Source organism: Glycine max, chromosome 6 (genome assembly GCF_000004515.6).
Source record: "Glycine max cultivar Williams 82 chromosome 6, Glycine_max_v4.0, whole genome shotgun sequence".
NCBI lineage: Eukaryota > Viridiplantae > Streptophyta > Magnoliopsida > Fabales > Fabaceae > Glycine > Glycine max.
In genome coordinates this window covers 49,900,446-49,917,297 of record NC_038242.2, presented here as the reverse complement: position 1 = coordinate 49,917,297, position 16,852 = coordinate 49,900,446, and the positions used below count along the sequence as shown (strand labels likewise).

The 16,852-nt window shown below is 29.0% G+C and overlaps 1 protein-coding gene across 1 annotated transcript; it reads left to right on the top strand.

The window, feature by feature from the left end:
* Window positions 1-3,791: 3,791 nt before the first annotated feature.
* On the top strand, window positions 3,792-10,222 carry LOC100813300 (uncharacterized). Its single transcript, XM_006582333.4, has 7 exons — window positions 3,792-3,933; window positions 6,053-6,240; window positions 6,403-6,548; window positions 7,228-7,318; window positions 7,837-8,361; window positions 8,705-9,039; window positions 9,745-10,222. Exons 2-7 carry the CDS (start codon window positions 6,093-6,095, stop codon window positions 9,901-9,903), a joined length of 1,404 nt encoding a protein of 467 aa, XP_006582396.1. The 5' UTR covers window positions 3,792-3,933; window positions 6,053-6,092; the 3' UTR covers window positions 9,904-10,222.
* Window positions 10,223-16,852: the final 6,630 nt, after the last annotated feature.

Genomic DNA, 16,852 nt, shown 5'->3' with positions numbered 1-16,852 from the left:
TCGAATTGCTTGCTTAATTGGAATTAGACTCAACACTTAACATTGTGAACCCTCTTCACTAAGCTGGCTCATGAATCAGATTCAATATTTTAATTTTGAGTGTTAATAGGTGATCCCAACATCATTGCTGGTGCACCCAACATTCTTTAAAAATGGCAAAATTACTCTACCTTCTTTCTCCCTTTACGAATCAAGTTGATCCATAAGTCTTAAAAATCAACTTACGAATCAACTTGATCGTACAAGACTTACGGATCAACTTGATCCATAAGTCTTAAAAATCTACTTGCGGATCAACTTGATCCGTAAGAAGCTTGCAGATCATCTATATCAACTGTAGATCAACTAAAACCTATGTGGATCAACTCATTGCATATGCGGATCAACCTGAATAAACTAGGTGCAAAAATATATTTTTAAAAATACACAGGGATATTTTACCTTTTCACGTTAAGCGTTAGGTGCACCTAGTAACACCCATTAATTTTATAGAGCATACAGTTAATTGGCCCATAACTCAGCTTGAGAAATAGACCACTTGCCAAAACTACTACGCCTAATGGTCTCGAAGAACACCACCACAAACTGCATTCCCATCAGAAGTCACAACAAATATTAAATAGTAATCTTATCTTATTCTTAATTTCTACCAAACACGCCTTGATGTTTTAAATATTTTAATATAATCACTAAGTTTTCAAAAACTAAAATTCCTTATTCAAACAATATACATGAAAATATTATTTATAACGTTATGATATGCTTTATAAGTGAATGTAAAAATATAACATTAGACTATTCAGCTTATATACGTACTGCATAAAAAGAAAACTTATACGCGTTTTAATTTTTTAAACAGAAAAATGTTTATACACCGTATGTGTATAAGTACTTTACACCGACAACGAATCATATTCTTACAAATTATCACGTCACTTTCCTTCAAAAGTGATGTTATAAGAAAGTGCAGAGGCTGACAACGACATCGTATGAACTTTTTTAAAACAAAGAATTTAAAGGATAATGCACCTGATAATATAAAATTATTTTTAATAAATTATAAAAATTATTGATTAAATTATTTTAAAAATTAACAAATTTATTATATATAATATATTATAATTGGATGATTATATAAATTTTTTTATACTATTCGTACATAACCTTTTCTTGTATAAATACTCATTAAATTAGAGTATTTTTTAAGGAATTATTTTTTTATCTCTAATTTGAATTTCATTTTTTAATTATAAATAGTTAAAAATATATTTTTGATTTTAATATAATTTTTTAATAATAAATATGAAATAAACACTTATCTTAAATCAAATCCAAACATACGGGTGTAAGTTGATTGAATTGGATTGAATTTGATTAAATCTCTAAACCAATTCAATTAAATTTAAACGATTTGGTTTGAGTTGATTTTTCAAGAAAAAAATTAAATATAATCCATTTATAAACGGTTTGAATTAGATTGGGTAAACAGATAAAACATTTAATTTTGTCTCTTCTATTTTTTTATAAGCTATTTTGAATCAAACACAATTGTTTCTTTTTATGTATTTTATTAAAAAGAAAAGTTTGTGATGTTGTCAAAATGCACTCCATTCCACAATGACTTCTATCTATCTATACATGGGAGATGAAAAATTAAACATATCATATTCGAGATAAGAAGTTTCAATAAGCATGTGAGGATGAATTTCAAACATTTTTTTCTATCAAAATCAATGAGATATTATGAGGTTTACTCTTTGTAAATAAATCTGAAATATTTTTAGAAGTCTATCTAAAGTAGCTTCAATCAATAAAACTTTTATCGCTTTGATCTTAAAATTAAGGATGTATTGATGCTTACTCAATTTAAGTTGATAAATCTATGTAATTAATAGTTAATATTATTTTATTTTTATTTTTTAAAAATATATTTATATATTACATGTAATAATAATAATTTAATATGAATTAACGAGTCAACAGGTCAATAAATTCAGATATTAAAATCTATGTCTAACCAAAAACTTAACGAGTTTGATTGATTTAGCTTAAATTTGACAGAAAAACAAAAATTATTCAATTTAAATTTTTAAATTTATAAATGACCCATAATCACTTATATCCTTATCCAAATATCATCGCAGTACACAAGCCACCATCAACCTCGAGCTTGTGGCGGCTCCACAATGATAGTCTATAAATGTTCATGCGGGTGGATCACATGTGTAACTTTCATACCAAACTAATGGAGCTGGCAAAAAAGTATATGACATACACTAGTAATTTAAATAAGAGAATTTGATTCTTTTTTAAAAGGACCTAATTGAATTATCAAGAAAACATATGTATAATTAAGTCACACGGAACAAAAATTCTTAGGTAGACACAAATTTAATACATCATTCAATTAATAAAATAAAATAAATAAAAAATCAGAATATCAAGTAAAATTAAATTTGATATTTTTTCTCTAATCTTGTTTCTGATTTTTTGCTGAATCAAAGATATAGATTATAAGCGAAATTTCTTAAATAAAAAAATAAAACCTACAAAATTTTGTTCTTCATAATAAAATTTTCCAATATAAAAATATGCCAAAAATATTTTATAAATTATATTAGTAATGTTTTATTTCTTATGACAGGAGAAAGTTTAATCACGTACACAGATATAACATTATAAAATAATACATAATTTAAATTATAGAAACAATTAAACACCTAATTTAAATAAATTAATTATAATGACAATATATTGAAATAAAGCTTTCTTTAAAGTAATTTTTGTTAATATATAATATTCATGGAAACGGATTAATGTTGAAATTATGTCCAAAAAAAATTCATAGAAATTTGATTTTATGAAGTACATAAGATGCAAAAATGGATAAAAAATATCTGTAACAGCATGTTTGAAAAAGTGAAGCGGAAAATTTTCTATTTATAATTATAATTAATTAATAATATTTAAAAGGAAAAATTATAAACAAAAAGTCAAAAGATAAAACACGCTACACCTTAGATAGAATACGATTTCATACTGAGGATTTTTTTCTTAATTTTAACCTTTCATTTATAATTTTTCTTTTTTAAAATTATTAATTATAACTATAGTTTGATTTTAATTTTAAATTTTTGATATATTGTATAAACTGAATATGTCTTTCTTTTATAAATACAAATGAATATTAATATTGCAGTAATATTTATCAATCCTAATTAAAATTTTATACTAAAAATTAAAACTATAAATTCAACGGCAACAAAGTCTTACGATTGTTTAAAAACAACTTGTTTTATTTACATTAATAAAGTTATTATTTTAAATAAAATACTCAAATTTTACACCACCAAAAAATATATTATTTTGAAATTTAAATTATATTTTCTAAATTCGAATTATAATCCTTTATATATTTTAATTTGAATGCAATTTAGCAAAAAATAAAAATAAAAAAGAAGATTATAAAATAAAATAGAAAGATTATAAAATTGAATTTTATTTGATATTCTGATTTTTTGAATTTATTTTATTTTATTAGTTGTAAAAATTTGTGTCTACGTAGTTTCTCAATTCTTAAAGCACCGTTAGAAAAGGAAAATATTTAAAGGCTTGAAGCAATGTGTATTGGGCCTAGCAAGTGTAAGGCCCATCCACTTGGCGCCGCCATTCGAGCTCCAGCATGAGTTTCAGAGCTGTGTGCTTTCGATACCCCACGTGTCAGCCTTTCCACCGTCAGATCCTCAAAGCCACATCCAATCGTGGCCGTCCACTGTGATCCTCCTTTTTGTTTTTCAAACTCGAATATATAAGCAGATTCTCTCACACAAACAACGATATCCCCCCGTTGACCCCTTTTCGTTTCTCTGACTCACTTCTCTGTGTGCTAGAAAGAGAAAGTAAGAGAGAAGAGAGAGAAAGAGAGAGGGAAAGGTGAGAGAGAAAATCATAGGTGCGTTTTCATTTTTTATTTTATTTTTTTTACTATTTTCTTTTTCTGGTTGAAGTTGTTTGAATTGTGGGTTTGCCTAATGCGGTTCTAGCTGCTTTGTTTTTTTTATTTTTCATGTGAATTGGGTTCTTCTGATTTGAGATTAAGGTTTATATCTTTCTGGGTTGTTGTTTTTTTTAATGAGGTTCCAGTTGTTTTGTTTTTATTTTGTTTTGTGAATTGGGTTCTTCCACTCCATCGCTTACAATACTCCGTTCTTGTATTTTGTTTTGTTTAAAATTATCGAAAAAGAGAAAATTAAAGTCTCTCTTTTTCTCTGGATGTGATTGGTTTTGATTTTGTTATGCGAATTGGGTTCTTCTTTCATCGTGGTCGATGTCGTTGTTGTGGCTTGTGATTCAGCTTATCCTAAATGCAAAAATTAAGGTTTTTTGTCTTTCTGTTTTGTTTTTTGAATTAATTTTCCTTTGGGTTTAAGGTATTTGGAAGACTTGTCCTGGGTTGAATCCAAAAAACCGTTAATGAAACAGATTCAATTATTCAATTGTTTCTTTCTTTTCTTGATGTGTCAAATTGGGGTGGGTTGTGTGATGTGCCTTGTTCAAGTGGAAAACAGAGAACAAAATAAAATAAACGCAATCTCGCGTGATTTTTTTTTCTATTGGGTTTTGTTCGTGACCACCACCTTCATCATTGTGGCCATTCTTTGGGGATTTTCTTCGTTACACGATTTCAGTTTCTTAACGAATTTGAGATTGTTTTTGTTTTACTGTGGGTGCTTGTTCCTGGGTTTGGTTTACCACTGTTACTGCTGGCACTTGTATGTATGTGTGTATTTCTTGGTTGTATTTTCATTTTCCTGATGAATTTTCATTAAATTTATATAAAAAGATGAGTTTTCGTTAAATGATTATTTAAAAGTGCATTTAATTTTTTTGGGTTGTCATTTAATTTAAAGTGAATTAAATATTTAAATTTTGGGATTCGCCAACATACTCTCTCACATTCTTTTTCTTTTTTTAGGAGTACGATAGTAAGTTGTTGCACTTTAACTGCTGAAGTACTCCTTCTAGAAACAAACGAGTATAATCCCACAAGGATTTGCTGACCTACACTCAATTCCTTTCTTTTCAGAAAGAGTACTATAGGTGTTAAAGTATTCCTTCTAAAAAACGAGTATAATCTGGTATACATCCATATGTTTTAGAAATAATATGTTAGCAAGCTATACATTTAATATATTTATTAATTGTAGCTACGATAAATATTAAATGTATGTATAAATATAATTTATATATAAAAGATATTAGCATATTTTTTTTATCTGTTATGAGCCCGTTCACTGACAGCTATATGTTATCTGCTAATTTTGCCAAAGAGAGCTGTAGTGACAATGTGTTTTAATTTAAGTGATTTATTTTGATTCTTTTTAGTTTTAAAAGTCTTTTCTCTTTAATAATTTCTTTTAAAAAAAAAAAAATTAATAATAATAAAGACATCCCTTATTGTACTTTCTTCTTCTTAACATAGGCCTATTTCTTAACAATAGCAATATTTTTTCCTCTTATTATACATCTGTTTTAGTTTTTAAATTTTTTCCTGAAGTCCAAATTTCCCATGGGAAACTTGTGAGCTTGTAAATTTTTTTCTGGACACTGGGTGGACCTAATTGAATTGAGGGATGGGGGTAAATTAGGATGAAGAGGGCATCCATAGGAATTGAAGTAGTGCTCTCAATGCACATCCTTAGCTCTTGCTAACTGAGCTGCTAACTAGGGAATTGGGGTGTGGGGTGTTTGGACAATTTCTGTGCATGCCATTGTATACTAGATTAAGCCTTTAAAACCTTCATGTGAGTCATATAGTTGGAAAAACCTATTAGTTCTTTATGATTATAGAAGTGTATTACTTATAGATTTTGGAAGTTAACTTACTACTGTATGCTAATATAGAAAAGCATGAATGCTGATGCAATTTAGTATATTCTCCTATGATCCATTTTGAATTTCATTTTATCCGTATGTTGTTTGACCTGCATTTTGTTTTTGTTTCTGAGTTAAATGAAAATAAGAAATTTCAATTGCATGAATTCTATTTTAGACTATGCTTCGGAAGTCCAGATTCAGTGCCAGCTGCTAAAATGAAGGCGAAGACAATTACAACTTGCAAAAAAGATGGGAACTATCCCCATGTGTCTCAGAAATCAAATAAAATATCTAAATCCACTGCTGTCAGAGCAACTAATGAAATGGCAAGTTTAGCTATCTCCAGCCTAACATCTCAAAATGGTAAGCCTTAACACCCTCAACAGATTGAAAGGACAAAAAATAACTAAATACAAACTATTATAGCATTGATGCAGTTTTTTCCTTGAAATCTTTTGGCATTCAATTTAGAACATATGGTGCAATCAACTTCTCTCATTATTAAATTGAACATGTTTGGTGTAGATTTTTGCAAAAATGAAGAATATTCCATGGATCTTGACAATAAAGGAGACATGGGGCAGACTGATATTTCATTCAATGGATGTACAGATTCAATGGGGCAGACTGAGATTTCATTCAGTGGATGTACAGATTCAGTAGTAGCAAGGGTAAGACTCAGTTTCGATATGCAAGTTTTGATATGGTCTTTTATTTACTTATATATCTAGCTTTCTGGATTATACTATCCTTAGTAACCTAAGATATTGTGTACTGCTCGTGTTTAACTATGTCTGAGTGTTGCATCCGATTACACTGCTTTTGCTCAAAATATTAAATCATATCCTTGAATTACAATTGTTTATGTGTAAGCCATAAAAATATTTTGCACCTTCACTTTTGTTTTGAAAATTGAAATATTAGTTTGGGAGTTGCAGTTGGGATAGCTAGATTGAAGTATTTTCTTATTTTATCCACTGTGGAAATATAATCTATGATTCTATTGTACCAATTGGTGATTATAAACCACTAAATTTTTTATTGATTTGTGAGCCTCAAGAGTTTTCTATTCAATGAATATTGGATCTTTGCAATGTAGTTTGGCTACTTCTTATATCCTTTTATATATGAAAAAAATATAATCTATGATTCTATTGTACCAATTGGAGATTATAAACCACTAAATTTTTTATTGATTTGTGAGCCTCAAGAGTTTTCTATTCAATGAATATATTGGTTCTTTGCAATGTAGTTTGGCTACTTCTTATATCCTTATATATATGAAAAAAATTCAAAGTATGAATACTCTCTTTGGCTGACATTACTTATATGATGGTTTGTTTATGGCAGGATTCTTTGTCATCTTTTCTTTCCTCAGATTCAGAAGCAATTTCTCCTTATAATGGGCCTAATTATGACCAGTGTCAGCAATTTGAAACAGGTATCCATTTGAAATCATACTAGTTAAAATATTGTTTTTTCTTTTTGAGATAATAAATATACTAGATAAAAGAACCAATGGACAATACAAAAGTTGAGGATGAAGCATTGCCCTGGTGAAACCAAAAGATAATAAGCTCTTTGGAAATAACCAATACAAAATTTGAGATATAAATTGACAAAGGTAAACACATCATTCTGATAAGGCTATCCAATCCTTTCCTTTGCTAACAAACAAGCTCTCTGGAAAGAACCAATAGCCAAAACACCATAATTAGGACAAAGCAAAGATTTTTTTTGGCTCCCACCAATAATTTCTGAGATTAGTAATTGTTCTTAAAGAATTTAGGACTTGTGAACTTTCAAAATGCAGTGACCTAGTTTTATGCAGTTATATTGAACTTAGAACCTAACCAATGCAAATGTTAAACGGCTGCATTAATATAATTCTAGCATATCCTTTTCTGATACTACTATAATTGTAACTATTATTATTAATTCCCCTTCATCTCATTCCAGTTATTAGTGAACAATTCACATGGGAACCTCAGCTGGATGTGGATGACAATTTCTTCAGCAGTTTCCAAATGTGCGACCTAGACTCCTCTGCATATGAAACTGGGTTTCCCATTATTGATGAGCTAAGTTCATTTGATAACAGTCAAAGCTGTTATAACCTTTCTGATCTTCTATTTCCTGGGATCAATTTTACAAACGATGGCACTGAGGAAAATATGGAGTATCCCACTCTCGAGGAGACAATAGGAGCAGCAGATTTTACTTTTGGAGGATCCTCTGAAGGGTTTCAACAGATGTTTGATTCTTCATGGGTTAATCATCTCATGTGCCATCAGGCCATTGCATTTACTGAAGAACTTACTGTCAGCTCCAGTGAGATTTCTTCAGACAGAGTTGATTATTGGGATCAAGAGACATTCATTAAGGGGGTTTTAGACTTAGCAGATGATGCTAACTCATTGCCTGCATTACTAATTGATGAAACAAGCAAAAGGAAGAAGGTTACCCTTGCCCTTGATTTGGATGGTAATTTTCTTTCATCTATGCTTACTCGTATGGATACTGACCTATTCAATGGGAAACTTTTCTGGGATTATATCATGAACAATGTGCTTCACTACCAGAAAAATGTAAAGATTGCTTTTTCCTACGGGGCAATGTTTTATATATATTTTATTAGTACAGCTGTCATAAAGATGAACCAACTCCAAAGTTACTTCTTGCAGTTTACTTTGTAGCATATATTTTGTCATCCAACATTTGAGTATAGGATAAATAAGAGAAATCCTTGTGATTGTTCCAATTAGTTTTCTGAACAATTTTTTTATGATTTCTTTGACTTTGAACCTTGTTATATACTCCTCCACAGAAACACTGATCCATTCTTCCATGGAGCAATGTGACGGTGCTGACTTCACATTTAAGATGATCACGGACAGGGAGAGGACTGTATATGTACGGAAGAGGCCCTTCCTCCAAGAATTTTTGGCAAAAGTATCGGAGATGTTTGAAATCATCATTTTCACAGCTAGTAAACGCATGTATGCTGAAACATTGCTAGATGTTCTTGATCCTGATAAGAAGTTTTTTTCTCGACGAGTGTGCCGAGAATCATGCACCTGGAAAGATCGCTGCTGCGTCAAGGATTTGACTGTTCTTGGAATTGACCTCGCAAAAGTATGCATCATCGACAACACTCCAGAGGTATTATTTCCTTGGTCTTTTGTTACAGGTTTTCAGTTCATTATTTCTTCCATGAAACAATATTTATGGTGTTATATCAAGTACTGTATTGTAGGAATACTACTAAATTTGCTTATTAGCATCACCCTTTTTAATACAATATTTTGCATGCAATCTTATTATTTGGGTGAATTTTATGTTGATCCTACTAAATAGAATGTGGTCCCATTTTTATTCAATGATATCCACATAAAGTTCACCGATTAATAAAAAGCATGTTCAAAAGAATGTACTGCACTTTGGAATTTCTTAAAAGAAGCCTCATTGATATCATTAATTTTCATTTTCTTTTAAATATTCATGAAGCTCCAATAGATTATCTTCCTTTTTTGGAAAGTACTTTCTTGGGTTTATATCGGGATTATTTCCCAAAGAAGAGTGTTAACAACACAGTCAACTTCTCTAACAATGTTTACTATTAGTTAAAATTTATTATAAATTAAATTATAAAATCATTAGTGAGGTTAAACTCACAAAATTTTGTGATTTTCAATAAATTTTAGTCAAATAAGTGTATTAGAAAGTGTATTACTAGCGTTTCTAGAACTATTCAGTTCAAGAAACGGAACAGTTCTAGAAACAGTTCTTTTTGTATGTTTGGTTGTTTTGTTTTCAATGGTTTATGATGATCACTTGAAACTTCAAAACGTGTTTTTCATGACTCAGGTATTCAGGTTTCAAGTTAACAACGGGATTCCCATCAAAAGTTGGTATGACGACCCCACTGACTCTGCTCTGATGTCTTTGCTGCCTTTTCTGGAGAAACTGGTTGATGTGGAAGATGTTCGTCCCCTTATTGCAGAAAAATTTGGAGCAAGGACTTAATTTTGCACTTTGTGCTCCCCCTTGCCCTTCTTGGAAGCAGTAGATAATAACTTAATCTTTAGGATTCTAGATCTCCTTTCAATAGCCCTACCTACCCAATTTTCATAGAGAGAATGTTATTACCTAGTTAGGGTTTTTGTTTTATCTTTTAGTTACATAGATGCTAGTTCTTTTAAAACATTTTATTTAAGTTTTTGGTGAATATTATTATTTACAAATGGCTATGATTCTATTGTAGCCAAATAGCATGCATATAAAAGGAAAAAAAATTGTACATAAACAGTGTTATAATTCAGTTTCAAGTTTTGGCTTTTGTTAATGCATGTTGCCAGTTGCTACCATGTATGATTTGGGTCATGTTTATCATTTAGATTATTATTATGATTTTTAGTCTTAAGTGAATGGTACGCTATTTTCTTTTAGGTATTCAGGATTCTTTAAGAAATAAAATTCTTGTTTCACTCATGTAATGGGAACGCCAGCATCAAGATTCTTATCATTCACGTAATTAATAAACAAAAAGTCTTTATGTATAACATTGTTTTATTAAGTAACCGTATCTATGCGACTGTTTTTGTATGGTATATTGTAATGATACATATACTTAGTTTTAATTAATACATTCAAATTTGAGTTCTCTCGATGTTTTTCCCTTCATTTTACTGTTCATATAAGAAAAAAAGTTATTTGAATATTTATTAAATATTGGTTGTTTTGAAATTTAAATGTTAAAAAGTATGTTCATTTGATGTAAACCTAATTTTTTATGAAAATCTAATGTGATTACAATAATTAACCAGAGCTAATATATATATATATATATATATATATAACTGTTTTTTATACTAAGATGGTGAATTGGTTTATTTTCTGAATTGTGAACCAAACTTTAATGAAAGACTCAAGATCGATACTAAAAATGACATATGTGTGTATACAGGGCACATGATTATTAAAAATTTGATGCAAGTGGGTTTGAATATCTAACGTATTTTTCTCTAGTTTGGTTGACAACTACTTAGTTGACTAGATGATGCAATTCGGTGAACTATTCATGATTTAGGGTTTAGGTTTGTGCAGCGTTCTTCAAGGTAAATTTTTACAAGAAATTTTAATGTCATTGAGACTCTATCTGATGGTATTGGGAGTGTTTTCTTGTTTTATCACTTTTGATATTAAAAAATAGGTAAAATAAAGAGACTTTCAATACTATTAAATATGGTAATAAATAGTTAATTATTATGCTGATTGGTTGATGAAGTTTGGTGCTTATGCATCTTCACCTTGACATGCTTGGGACGCGTCCCCTAATGATATTTGTCCTCTAATGCTTGTTGATGCTTTAGGAGTCTATTATCCTAGGAATTAGTTTTTCTTATTGATTATTTTCTTTCCCTTCATTTTTGTCCACTAATTAACAAAATATGATAATGAATAATATACTTGAATAATGACATATTATGGACATTTTTAATATCTAATGAATATTGTTGTATTATTATATCTGTATATTTTTTTTATACATATGATAATTCAACATTATTTATTACATGGTCAACAAGAATGTAATAACTAAGATTGTGACAAATAGAAAACAAATGTGACATGAAAAAGAAAGAAGAAAACACTTCAAGTGACCATTACAATGAAGAAGGTTCTAGGGTTGGAATTTTTAATTTTGATATGTCTGGAGATTAATTAATTGTAGGGATTGATTATGGAGATGAGTGGTATGCACTTAGGTTTTTAATTTTGCTTTCCTTTACTTGATTTTGAAAATTTTAAATTGGCAAAAGTTGTGTTTAATTAAAAATTAAATTGTAAAACAAAAATTTTGTGGTAAAGAACTACCATAAATTGTGACATTGTAGCAAAACAACATTTTTTTTAATTGTAGGGACTAAAAAAATTAAATTTATATTGGGGAGACAAAAATAAAAGTGACTCAAATTTGAAAGACAAAAAAATATTTAAGCCTAATAAAGAAATAAACTTTTGTCGAAAAATGAAAATACAAAAAAGGGGGTTGAATTGTATTTCTTAAAACTTTTTCACAAACCTTAACAAAACATTTATATCATCTCATAAGAGATGTATTTCTAAGAGCAACACGTATAAAAGGCAAATGATAAGTTTGAAAACATAGTTTTATCAAAACTTTTACACAAACATGCAAGACAAAAACATAATTCAAATAAAGCAAGGATAAAAACCCAAGGTTTTTATACTTGTTCAAATTCACTATTGAGATTCCATCAATGTGTTAGCTAACTCAAAAGATACAAGAATTATTTTCCAAGCCACTTCTAGCTTAACCCCAAGTAATTTTACACTTGCCTTTTCAAGCAAATAAGCTAAGTATTCTTCAAAACAAAACCTCTTCAAGCTTCAACAAATCTCACACATGTATGGATGGTCTAGGTGCACACAAACTTTATTGTCTTATAGACAGATAAAACGTTTAAGCTCAAATCTAAAACTCTAAGGATATAAAAATGATTTTGAGAGCGAAGTTTCGAACTTAAAGAATTTACAAAGAATTTGAATTGCTTAGAAAATTTGTTTGTGTGTAGGTTTTTCTCTAACTTGATATTATAAAAGCTTCAACTATTTATAGCTTTCCTTTAAAAGATAATTGTTGTAACTATGGCTTTGGTCTTTGTCTATTGATGAAGATATTTATTGGAGCATTTAATACATGTTACTAACTTGTCAACTAATATGATAAAACAAATTGCTTATCTTTCTATTTTTGCACTTTCATATCTTGTGTAAGTGGACATATAAACTTTTACGAACCAAATTATTTTAACTTTTTCTTCTTCTTTCATCATCTTCTCCATATTGTATAGAGAATAAAACATTCATTCTCTATACAACAACATATCAAATTCTCAAAGAATTAAATATTTATAAATGTTGAGACTCAACAATCATAAACTTTCTTTGTTAATTCTCTCTAATGCACGTTAAGACACAAATTTTATATCTTAACATTTTTTTACTTAAATCAAAATGTTGATGGGTCTTAATTTATTTTATGACTCAATACTTTATACTACTTAAAACATAAAGAAACACATACACATATAAACATTTTATAGTTAAATAGCTCATTATGTAATTGATAAAATGATAAAATTTCTAAACAAACATCTAAACCATACATAAATAAATAAGTATTGTTCAAGTTCAATAATACACCCCTTCTCCAAAATGCCAAGTCAAACTAGGTGTGAGATGTTATATGGTAACTTTTTTGTTAGAAATTTATTAATTAGTTTTGTGAATTGCCATGCCCCCAAATTTTTCTTTTTACCTTTCAACATTTGTCCTTCACAATTATTGTAATTTATACCCCAATTATTTAAGAAAGTCTAATTTTATAAGAATAATAATTAAAAAAATTATATCCTACCTATTATTCTAATTAATAAAAAATTTATTTTCTCAAAGAGATATGAGAATATACCACCTTATTAGTCTAAATGGAAATATGATCTTATTTTTTTAAAGTAAGATATTGAATTTTATTGTTGTGGATTAGAATGAGAGATTTCACTAAAAAGTGGTCAACTAAATTTATCAATATTTCACACAAATGTTAAATATTATGAGGATCCCTAAAAAAATATTTAGGATTTGATTGTTATAGAAAAAAAAAAAAGACACTTGGCGTGGGCTGCAACTATTTGGGCCTTATTAATTATTTAAAATTAAAATAATTTTCAATTACGTTATTGTCTTCTAATTTGGTTTTTACTTTTTAGATTTAAGTAAGATATTTTATTTTAAAAGATTCAATTTAATTTCTTTATTTATTTATTAAGTTTAATTTGATCTCCTTATTTTTTGAAATGTTCAATTAGGTTTTTTTTTTTTAAAAAAAAGTTGAATTTAACCTCTTTATTCTTATGTTAACTTAAACATTTTAAAAAAATGGATCCTTTTTTTTTAAAATAAAACCAAATTGAATTAATTTTAAACAATAAACACTAAGAATCTTAAAAATAAAACGATCAAGTCGAATCTAATAAATTAGTTAAGAGAGTAAACTAAATCTTTTAAAGACAAAAAAACTAAATTACAACCAAAATGGTAGTAATTAAGCAGCATGTAAGTAAAATAAAAAAAAGGCTGGTGCTTCTTTTATTTACACTTTTTATTTAATTCCTTGAAACTACGTCGTTTCGACCTTCAGAGGCTAAATATAAACGAAAAAAACGCTGTAAGTCCCAATCTCTCTCCGTCATCTCGCAGCTCTGTCAATTCCCGTTTCGAACCATATTCATGTAACAATTTCTCTTCTCAATCCTTTTTTTTTTCTTCGTGATTGAGAATTTAGATATACTTTCTGATTGGTTCATGATTGTTCCTTTGTCTTTTGGTTCATGTAACAAGTTCACTTATTATAGCGTATGCTACAATTGCAACAATGAAGTAATCTGAATTCCATCTTAAGCTATGTAAAGTTTTATAAAACAATTATTCATTGCATTCTTAGTATTACATAAGCTGAAAAGGGGATAATTTAGTTCAATGGCTAACACCAGAATTTCTTTAATTTTTACACACCAAGTCTCTTTTCAGACTTTCATACTGTTTACATTCTTCTTCTTTTTTCTTCGTCTTGTTCACCTCTCCCGTGGTGGTCTGCCTCTCAATGTTGTGGAATCAAATGTATGTATGCATCTTTTAACTTTGAGTTTAATGGTTATGTACTACGCTGTCATTCAATCACAAATAACTATTGGTACAAATTTTAAGATAATTATTGTAGAAGTCAATAAATTTACCATACATGGTGGTTTGCGAATGAATGATGGTGTACTATTGCTTTACGGTGTCAGTGCATCACCTATTTTCTCTTTAATTTTTACCATTTTCATTTATTTTTATTGGAATTTAAATAGATGCTTCTTCACTGTCTCTTGCGGTGCAGATTAAAGTCGGAAATATCATTGGAAAACAAGGTTCCTTTGTCTTTTGGGTTATTGAATTTTACACTGATGATATGATTCAATTTGGCACGTGTAGTTATGTTATGCCTTCTAACAAATTCACTTTGCATTCTTGTTGTGCTGGACATGTTTGCTTCCAGGGCGCTTTTATGAGGTTTTTACTACTTATTACTTTACCAATATAATGTCAAATAGTATCAATTAAATCTTGTTATCCAACACTTTTTCTTCATCATGAAGGAAGAGGAAAAGCCACTATCAAGGTTTACTTTTTCCTCAATTTGTATTTGAAATGGAATATTGTATATTTGTATTATGTGCACAGATGCAACATATCCAACTGCCTTAAGTAAGGAAAAGAGAATTAGCTTAGTGAATACTATCATGTAATGTTTGTCTTTTGATGTAATTACTATTGTATTTATTTCTAAAGGCAAACTGATGGGAAGGCTATTTGGTCATTGTGTCTAAGAAAATCATTTTTTGCACACTTTCTGCACCCTCTTTGAGATATAATTTGACACATAGAATCAACTCCTTGTTGCACAATATAGTATGCCTTGATTGTATACTGCACAACCTCCTTGGCAGAAGAAACTTTCATCCATAATTCTGAGAACTTTCTTATTTTACTCCATTTATCAGAAAGGTGGCAACCAAAGTGAATGAAAGCGAGTTGTATATAGACAATAGAAATTTACTTATGTAGTCATAGTTAACTACTTTTTTGTTTTTATAAATGCTTGTACACTTACAAGTTATTCTCCATAATGAAACCATATATGTCCAACTAAAAAAGACTTCTATTGATTTATGTGTAAATTTACTTGAACCCAAATATTATAGATGCACTCCCTTCATCCCTTTTTATAAGACCCTTTCAAGTAATTCACACCCTTTAAGAAAATTGGTTAACATAGTTAGTGACATTAAGTTTGTCGTTAATTTGTAATGTTCTTCCAAAATTACCCTTATTTTTTATAAAATTAATTTTTCTTTCTTACTTAATTGCTTCTTACCTAATTGCTACTCATTTTCTCTAATCCTAATAAGAGAGAGGAAAAGAGTTTATCTTATTAATTTTCAGCATTTATTATTTTTTTTGGCTAAATAAATTTTTAATTAATTATGGGTATTTTAGGAAAAAATAATTAATGCAACATAATATTAGAAAATAATCTTATAAAAACGGACAAATAATTTTTTGAAAAGGGTCTTATAAAAAGGAGTGGAGGGAGTATATATGAAGCTGGTTGCTATGTATACACTCACTTGGATTGTATTGAAAAAATAACATGTAGGTAGCAGATGTAAACCCAGAAAGCAAGAAACAGGACAGAAGAAGAAGTGTTTTTTTACCTGTTTTAGGTTTTGTTGTAGTTCAATTCCCTAGTGCAAATGTCTTTTGACAAAAATAGAATTGTAATAAGAGAAGGACCTTTGAAAAAAAAAGATAAAGAAAGAAAGTATTATGAAAGTTGGAACTTGAAAATTGCGATAAGGTGTCCTCTAAAGCCTAAATTTTTGGAAACACAAAGAACTACCAAATCTCTCTGATTGCTTAGAATGGTAACTCCCTTAAAGCATCCATGGGCAGACAACCAAAGATAACATAAGAACACAATCCTATCCCAATCCCAAAGCAAATTTAAGGGAAAGAAATTGTCTGTGAAGGTTAATTTGAAGGAAATTATCTGCTTTGTAGTCGAAGAATAATTTTCCAATGTTTAGAGCTTGGGTAGTTACATAACACACGTGACAGGTGAGAGTAGTGTGAAATCTTCAATTTGTATACAATCATTTCTTTTTAACTTATCAAGTAATTCTGCCCCTACAGAAGTCTTGACCTTAGAGGAAGTTTTAGGTATCCAAAAGATTTTATTAGATTAGTCCCTAAATTGTTTGCTTTCTTGCTCCATCTGAACGACAATAAGTATAACTAGTTATAAATTACGTTCTAAGTCATACACTAGTAAAATTTTTTGGAA